The following is a 9,171-nucleotide window of genomic DNA, read 5'->3' as shown; positions in this document are numbered from 1 at the left end:
CGTGGGGTGGCCGGTGGCCCCCTGCTCCAGCCCTGAGCACTGGGAGCACGGCCCCTCCGCAGCTGAGGAGCTGTTATCACATTAATATTATCACTTTCCTTAATGAGGGGTTAGTGGGAAATATGCTAATGTGCCCGCTCCTGTCAAGTCACTGCTTTCCTCGTGAGTCTGCAGCTCCTTCTGCTTTAATTGCCAGATATTTTATCTCTTTAAAGAGTCGTCTCTGTAAGTAATAATCCCTTTCATCTCTGCTCTCTTCAAAACTACTTCTCTTAGGAAGGGAATCTGATAAAGTAAATTGAGAAGTTATGCTGAAAGTGGAAAAAGAAAGCAAGATCTTCCGGCTAATTTTCCCCCTTTGTCTAATTCTCAAGGATATTGGTTTTTCTTCCTTCGCTGACTTTGTCAGCTCACAAGAGCTATTGATAAAGTGAAAAGGCTCTGCATGCGGTATTAGAAACAAGGAAACCGAAATTAAAAGTAGGCAACTTAAACAAGCGTATTATAAAGATGCTGTTGTATTGGAACAAGAAGTGGGGGGCAATTTCTCCATTTAATACTTTCATAATGGATGGTTGGCAAGTTTAATCACAGGCTTTTAACTTCAAATAGGTATTTCTGCCCACGTAACATCTGGTCGAGGTCTAACTCGTCACACATGGATTGGGGGACAACAAAGCACTGTGCCCAGGACTCTGTGGCAGAGGTGGGAGGATGACGGAGCCCGGGATGCTCTCGGCAGCGCTCAGCACAGCACTCAGTGGCAGCAGGCTCCTTGCAGTCCTTTGAACCTCCTAATGGAAAAGTAGAATAAGCAAAACCAGCTTTACCAGGAACGTGTGCTTGGAGCTTTGTTGCTGATGGGGAGAGCTCAGGTCTGAGGTTGTGTGTTGGTGTGCAGCAGCTCAAAGGAAGGGACAGAAACTGAAGAATCCTTTAAACAGTTGGGTTCTGCAGAACAGAGGGGTCCCTGCAGGGCTGGCTTCCCCCGGCCCAGCAGCCTGGGCTCCCCTCATCCTGCCCAGCGTCAGGGTGGCCTCTCCTTCCATTCCTCCTGACAGGACGACTAAAAATAATGTCTTCAAATTTGAAGCTCACAGCTGTGTCGGAGAAGCTGTGGTTTGTGACACGCACAGTTCCGTTATTTTCTGGACAGTCCCACTGACTGTCAGGCTTTGCCGCTATTCCAGCACTTTGATCCAGACGGATCACTCGGCTCGCTCTGCTCCGCTCCCCTTCGTGGTAAGGAATCTGACTCCATCCAACAAGGATATTGTTGATGCGCAAAGGACCCACACAGGCAGCTTGAACCATCCCAGGGATTTTACGCATCCTGTCGTCTATGTGATTTCACCAGGATTTTCTTTGGGTTGTTATCATTACTAATGCTGGTATAATGAAAGATGTTTCCTGAGGACAGAAAAATACCAGCTCAGCTATTCAGCAAAGCAGTGTTTTAATCCTTTCCTCTCTGAAAATCAGCTCCCGAGAGCCATCCTGGAATAGATCTGAATTTCCTACTGAATTCATGCTCCTGAGGCAAAAGTGCTGAAGGACGCAGTGATGCTCCCTGTGCAAATCAGGGCTGGGGTTTCCCTCCCCAGCGCTTTGCCCCAGCACCGGCTCCAGCTCTAAAATACACCAGCTACAGCTTTGTTTGTGTGTTTGCCCCATGGAACACAGGGTCTGGGATCCTCGGCTGCACCAGCGCTGGGGTGGCCGGAGGCTGCAGGGTTGGAGCAGCTCTCCCTGTGCTGCTCGCCCGCAGAGACCCTGTCCTCCTGCTGCAGGTGTCTGGCAATGCAGAGGGAGAGATAACCATGGTAACTGGGATCATTACAGAAAATTGCTGCCATCACTACCGAGGTAGGGTCAAAACAAACAGGAATTACCAATTTTTCTGTTTCTAATAAAACACAGGAGTGTATTATTGCCTCGCTAATTGCTCAGTTAAATGGATTTCTCAAAAATCACTCACAACCCCTTGTAAAAGAAAATGATGCAAAGATGAGCACTTCTAGGGAATTACTCAGCCGAGGAAAAATGGGAAGTCTGATTAAATCCACGAGGCAAAGCCACTGGAAGGGCACCCGCCGGAGATGCCTGGTGCCGTGGGCAGAGGCACCACAGGGGCTGGGTTGGGGGCTGAGGGGTCCCACAAGGGCAGTGACAGCCGTGCCAGAGCAGCCGCAGTGCCCTGTCCCAGACCCGGGACATGCGTGTCCCTCGTGTCTGCCCGTTTCCGCTCCCAGAGGGCACTTGCTGGTCCCGTTTGGAAAGCAAGGTTCTAACAGATCGTGCGACAGAGGGGAAAATGAGTGCAATGAAATTAGTGTTAATGCATCAATGGATTTGCAATGGCAAACCAGTCCCTGACCGTGCCAAGTGCTGGAGTCCCGCCATGGATTTTACAGTCCTTGTCTTCCAGTTTTCAGTCCCTTTTAACCTAAAATTGCTTTGAGCCTTGCAGTCTGCAGGACTCGAGAGCCAAACACTGGGGCTGTGAACAGAGACGGGCTTTGTAACCGGCTCCTGCAGGAGATCGCTCCTCATGGCTCTGTTCTCCATTGTCAGCTCTTCCTTGACTGCAGTTTTCTAGGAAATGAGGGTTGTAAATGAAAAGCAGGTTTCCCCAACTGAGCCACCTCCAGCGTCAGTGTCTCTGCCACCTCCCGCTTCCCTCCACTCCCAGCCCAGGCTTGCTTTGGCGACAGAAAGGCTCAGGTTGTTATAGACTAAATAAAGAAAGAAATATCATTTAATCAGGCTCACGGTGGCACCCCCGTCCTTTCCGAGGGGTGGGGATGCAGCCGAGTGTCCACACTCTTTCCTGGGATAGACATCTTGGCACAGGCTTCCCACCCGTTGTTCGGGGTGGGAAGTAGGGTGTTCCAGATTTTAATCCTCATACTTTATTTCTTCCTCTGGCTAAAGAAATCCCTATTAAACTCAGTCTCCAGCCATCAGTGGTTCGCCCAGACGGGTGTTCGTTGCTGGCGTATCTGATGATCCCGCTCCTGGTGGCACACGCACCGGTCGCTGCCGGGCTGTCTCCTGTGGAAACGTCTTATTTTATGCTCATCATTCACACTCATCAGACAAATTCCATGTTTCAAAGGAGCTTGATTTTTAAATATTGTGGATTTATGACAGCAGCTGATGAAGATCTTCATTGGCATTTTGGCATCTTTCTTTGCTCAGGACAGCTTTCGGCTGCTCCCAAGACACCGGGATGCTCTGGCCATGCAGCCCAGTACTGCAGGCACCCGAGGAGGAGAATTCTCTGCCATCCTGGGGCTGCAGCTCTTCCCTGCTCCAGGATGAGGGGGGAAATTCGCTATGGCACAAGGGCCAGGGCGGCAAAGCCCTGAGGACGGACCAGCTCCAGGCAGAGCAGCTCAGCATCCTGCAGAACACCCACAGCGTGCAGCAATTAGAGCTTCATTAGATACAGCTGAGGTTACACAACAGGCAGAAAGGTCCTCCTGGCTTCTGTAACCATTATGTCCCAGAAAATCTGCATTAATTCATCCCCGGCAGGCAGGGGCCGTACCGGATTGCTGTGCCTTGAACAGCAGCTTTCAGACCAGACTTCTTTGAGGGGTTTCAGTGCGCTCTGAGCTTTCAAGGGCTTCTGGGCACGGCCCAATCCTGTGGGAACAAAGCCCCAGTGCAGGGAGCAGGAATGATGGAGCTGGAGGGAGACGCGGTAGGGCATCCGTGGCTCGGGACTGGAGGGGTCGGCAGGGATGCCAGGGGGAATTTGGTAGAGCAATGAGCTAAATCCTCCTTCATTCCTGTAAGCCATCCAAGAGTAACGCCAGCAAACTGCTTAATTAAAAAATTGCTGCTCTTCCACTCTATCCCTTGTGGCAACGAAGCAGCCCTCATCATCCGAGGCAATTTGAAATGGAGAGGGAGGCACAGTGGCTAACAGCAGATTAGGAGAAATTCTTCCACTTTGGAAGCAATTAGCAATCTAAAATGTATTTATAGATGTGGGTTTGGTGAGTGACCCCCCCCTCCCCAGTTCCCTGTTTGCTGTAGGATGGGGTCTGGCAGTGCCAAGCAGATGCTGCCCCGTGCCCGCAGCCCTTCCCGCTGCCAGCACCCCCAGCCACCCCCGTAGCTCCCACCCTGCCCGGGGCCAGGACCCCACAGCTCCTCCAGCCCCAGGAGGGACCACGGGTATCGTGCTGCGGCTGCACCCACTGAAGGGACCCTGCTGCTCTGGTTCTGGGGGGCTTTCTCCCCTAATCCTATTCCTGCCTGCTACCTCTGGTGCTGCAGGTAACCGTGTCCGCACTTGGCTCTGGTGCCAGCTGTTCCCACGGCAACAGAACGTGCTCTGGATTTGCCTTGACCCATCGTGAGGTGCTTTATTAGCTTTAATGAGCTGCATTTTTAATAGAAGCTTACACTGGACTGAAATATGTGTCCTTTAAATTCCATGTTTTTTAATTAAAAAATGACACGGGAACATAAGATATGTAATTATATTTGCATGACTAACACACTGTCTTAAAATATATATAAATAAAGCTGTTAAATATAATTACAAGTTATCTTTGCGAAAAGGCCGGGGGGGGGGCAAAAAATACCCAACTCATCTCTTGAACATTCAAGCAGCGTTGCCACCGAAGGCTGAATGCAGGGGTTTGTGAGCCAAGCAGAGCTGCTGGCACTTGGAGCAGGATCCAGATTTCCTAAGCCTGTGCATCTGCAAAGAGGAGATGAACTCCCCTTCTCCCAGGCTCTCCTGCAGCTCCGGCCTCTTGACAACCCTGATTTTGGGGTGATGCTCCCGCAAAGTGGACAGAGGCTGCCCAGAGCCGGCCGGCCACAGGGTCCCCACCGCGCTGCAGCCGATACGACCCGGGCTTCCTGAGCACAGCGAGCAGGAGACCCCCGGAGCTGTGCCCGCTGGAACTGGCGTGGGATGAGCCTGGGACGTGTGCCCCGCGGCTGCTGTGCCAGCAGAGATCACCGAGAGATGATAGCAACAGCGTTTGTGCATCTCAGAGCGGTGACTTCATATAAATGACAGAGTTTCTAGTCCCAGGGAGGTCATCCTTGCATGATGCATTATAATTAGAAATCAGATCCCTGACCTGGCATTTAAATCAACACACAACTCTACTGCTGAGGATAATCTTAATGGCAGGAAGAACGATCAGGGCCCTGGAGAGAAAACTCCCAGCAGGATGAGAACAAGAAGCCAGGGACTGCTAGATTAAGAGGGCAAATAACAAAAGTAGAAAAAATGGAGAACACGCAGAGAACTGAGATAAGGACCCCAAAGAATGGGGCTATACTTTTCTCAAATGAGCAGTAATTTACTGTCTAATTTATTAGCTTATGATTTGGCTGGGGCCGTTGTGGGGGAACGGCTGCTCCTTCCCCATCCCAGCTCCCTGCACAGTGTGAAGAGCAGAGCTTCACCACAGCTCAAACTCACCCTCCGTTGTGTTTTTCACTTTTTTCTCATATACCAAATTACTTTGTTCTCAGATGGTTGGGACTTGTACAGAGCAACACAAAGGACCCATGGGGTTTCACTTCTCCCTCTGTCCCCATCACTAAACCAGCAGTAATTAAGAGGCAGCCCTCACGCCAGTGTCTTCTGCCCTTCCTGCACTCAGTCTTTGTTCTATGAAATTGGAGACTGTGGCACTAAAACTAAAAAGAAAGGGGAAATAATAAAAAAAAAAGAAGGTCTGGGAATGCTCATGTGTGTTTATTTTGCTTGCAGTACTCAAAATAAAATAGACTATTCATTTGTGGCTGCTCGTGAACTCTGCAAAGTGACCGGGAGCCAGTACTTGCTCTGAACTCCTTCCCCAGCCGGCGAGCCCAGCAGCCACACATCAGGGTCACCCAGTATCAGTCTCCCTGGCAGCCTGGCACGGCGCATTGAGCCCTGGAGCAGCACGGGCAGCAGCGACCATCCTGCATGGAGAGGGAAATTTGCCTCTGCAGCAAGTCCCACAACAGCAAATTCTCCCAGGGGACACGGCCCTGCGGTGGGTCTCCTTATCCTGCTTGGTAATATCTTAAGCTACTCTGTGAGTTCTTATTGTACAGTTAAAAGTGGGATGGAAAGTGAGGAGCAAGAAAGCAAATTAACTAATCCTGGTACGGCACTTGTGCCAGGCTCAGCTCCTTTTTGGAGTTATAATCCCTCTCTAGATGAAAGGGAAATATTTGCACTTGTACAGTATATTTGGTTTCCATTAGTGTGACCAATCTTCTCGAGTGGCTGTGTTGAGGCAATGACAAACACACAATGGTTTGATTATCCCCACACTGAGGGATGTGGCAGCATCTCAGCATTTAAAGCGTGAGTGCAGGGGGCTGAGCTATCCAGGCGTGGGTGTGATTCACCGGCGTGAGATCCAGTTTTCCAGAAACACAAGTGACAGCCAGTGTTGAGTGGGAATTGATTATCAGTGTGAAGCAAGGATTAAAAATAGAGGCTTTGTGTCAAACCCCACGTATGTTTTGACTAAATCCTAGATAACAAGAAGAATGGGTAAAAGACAGAGATTGCACAGAGAGCCCCAAAACCCAAGAAGCCAGGATTAAAGAAGAAAAGGCTCTAAGTGGGTTAGTGCAATTAGTGATCGTCAAGTGTTGTCCTTGCATCTAGCTGGGATGCTGCCGAGGCTGCTTCTAGGTGTGTCTGGCATTACAGGCATTTTGAGCTGCAGAGCTGCTAGAGGCCTCCCACCTCACAGCATCAAACCCCCGAGGCTGCGTTCGGCTCAAGCAGTGGGTCAGGGGCCTTGCGGCCAGTTCTGAACCACCCACCGCTCTAAGTTAATTATTCTAAATGGGTAGAAAGTCCTTCCTCTGACAAGATCCAGAACATTCCCAGAACAGTTGAGTTGTCTCAAAAAGGGGCATTCCCAGCCAGGTCCCTTGAAGATGTTCACAGAACTCCTTGTACTGGAAAGCTAATGCAGTTTTACCACCTTTTTGTTTCAGTGAACTGTAAGTGCTTGAAATACGTGTATTTTTCTTCTGTGACCAGAACTCAGCCATTCCCCAAGAGATCTGCACTGGCTTTTCCAGGATGACCAGGAACTGCAGAGTTTATGGGCTAAGGAGTGTTTGCTCCAAATCGCGCTGTCTGCCCTTGCCGTGCCGCTCACCGCACGAGGGTCTGTCATTATCGCATTTTAGAGTATCTGCTACGATTACTGAAACCATCTAAAATCACAGAACACACAGTTCACAAAAGGAAGTGTTTCACAAGGCAAGGCAAGAGTTACAAATAAAATTATTTTATTGAGTTTCTGCTCCTATAGCGTGTGGCACGTAAAGAGAATTAAGACACCAGGTGTGATGAGAAATTATGTGTTTGTCCTTCAGTGAACAAAGGATTCATTTCACCCAAAAACCCTGATGCAAACAAGGACCCTTCTCTGCCAATCATGATACTCAGTGGTGACTGATGCTGTGACATACAGCAAGATGGAAACTGAAGCTGATCTGAAGGTTGTGACCGATGGATGCTGTTCTGCTCACCCGATGTGAGGAGAAAAGTCTGCCTTGCTAGCTAATATTGTTTTAACTTGAAACCAAAATATTTGCATTTACTTAACTGAATTACAGTGGAACAGCACAAGTGTACTTATTAACTCAGAGAAAAATCCATGATGAGAAAGTGTCCCGAAGCCACAGCTGCCTGATAAGAGCGGCTGGCTGAGCTGTGTTTGCAAAGCTAGTGCTTGGGATGTTTTAACTTCGCTTTTGGCCTCAGCAGCCAAGGAACCAGCAAAGTTTCATTTTTTCTGAAACTTGATCTTCCTCCAGGGTTTGGGCCTCAGAAACTTTTTTCATTAAGGAAGAGCTGATCATTCAAGAAAACAGCTTGGATGTTTTTTTAGCTTTGGTTGTGTTTCTGTATTTCTGTTTACCCTTTTGTTCACCCTTCATTACTAGGATGATACGAAAAATAAAGACCTAGTGTTCATGCAAGGATGTCACCTATTTCTGCAGCATCATTCCCACTTTATGTCCAAACCCCACTCGACAACGCTGTTCTGTCCACTGTGCTCCAGATAACCAGGTGATGAACGGGGTACGTGTGGCAGCTACAGAGGGGTCTTAAGAAACTGTTCATGCAAGAAGCTCTGAAGAAACTTCAAATACAGGGCAAAACCCAGGTTTTCTGCCCTAAGGAACTGAGGGCATTTTGTATACATGACACCAGGAATGTGGGATACACACTGCACAAACTGCTGACAGCTCTTAACAACCTCTACACGGACGGGAAAGCTGTGAGCAGGCTGCTGGGCTGGGGCTGACCACAACAGCCAGGAGCTGCTCACAGGTCAGGAGAAGCCCCTTGTGTCTCTCGTTGCTGCTCGACTGAGTGGGCACAGCCGGGGCCGGTTCCGCTCCTCTCCTGGCCGCGCGTGCTGCCTGCGGGCACTCGCAGCATCTCTGCGCGTCTCCAGCCTTCAGACACACTAAAAACTATTTTACATGTTATTTTACAGTCCAAACTTCCAGCTCATGTCTCAGCCCTCCTTCCTCCTCTGGAAACAGATCCGTACAATAAAAGCCACAAAAAAACATCACCTTGGGAGACATATTAGACAAAGACATATTTGACCACGAAACGGGTTTCTGCCTTTACTTACGAAGGAACAACTAGACTGGAAAGTCTCGCTGCTGCCACTACCACTCGGCAACACATTACTGAGGCTGTAGGCCAAGGGCAAAAATCACTTGGTTTGGTCCTGTTCTCCTTGCTGCTCTCCGGATCACGGGGTGGGTGGTGGTTTGGGTGAGGGACAGGAACCCTGGCTGTCAAAGCTCGCGGCCCGGCCGTGCCACTGGTGGGGAAAAAAGAAAGCAAGTCTGAGCAAACAGGAGAAATTATCTGAAATTCCCTGTTTCATCAAACACCTGCATTTAACCACTCAGGATGAATCACTGAACAATTGGCTTTATTGCTCTGTAAATCAGTTCTCGGTGGTGAGGACTGCTCACAAAAAAGGATAAATAAAGTGTATCTGTATGAGCTATGAAGACAAAGTTTGCTCTCTGTTGAGCTTTCTGTTGTTGCCTGGTCTGGTGCTGCTGCCTTCCTATTTCAGAGACGTTGCCTAATTGCAAAAACTACTTGACTCTTTCCCGTCTGGCAATGTGACTTCACAG

At 49.3% G+C, this 9,171-nt stretch overlaps 1 protein-coding gene across 2 annotated transcripts in view; it reads right to left on the bottom strand.

The window, feature by feature from the left end:
* Positions 1-7,504: 7,504 nt before the first annotated feature.
* Positions 7,505-9,171, bottom strand: part of SYT6 (synaptotagmin 6) — a 34,761-nt gene continuing 33,094 nt past the window's right edge. For both annotated transcript variants that reach the window (XM_069875597.1, XM_069875598.1), the window contains one exon: positions 7,505-8,846. In XM_069875597.1, the coding sequence (XP_069731698.1) occupies positions 8,775-8,846 (72 nt within the window). In that variant the 3' untranslated portion in view covers positions 7,505-8,774. The remainder of the gene's footprint in view (positions 8,847-9,171) is intronic.

This window comes from Phaenicophaeus curvirostris, chromosome 24 (genome assembly GCF_032191515.1).
Source record: "Phaenicophaeus curvirostris isolate KB17595 chromosome 24, BPBGC_Pcur_1.0, whole genome shotgun sequence".
In the NCBI taxonomy this organism is placed as follows: Eukaryota; Metazoa; Chordata; class Aves; order Cuculiformes; family Cuculidae; genus Phaenicophaeus; species Phaenicophaeus curvirostris.
This window is presented reverse-complemented; position numbering and strand designations above follow the sequence as displayed.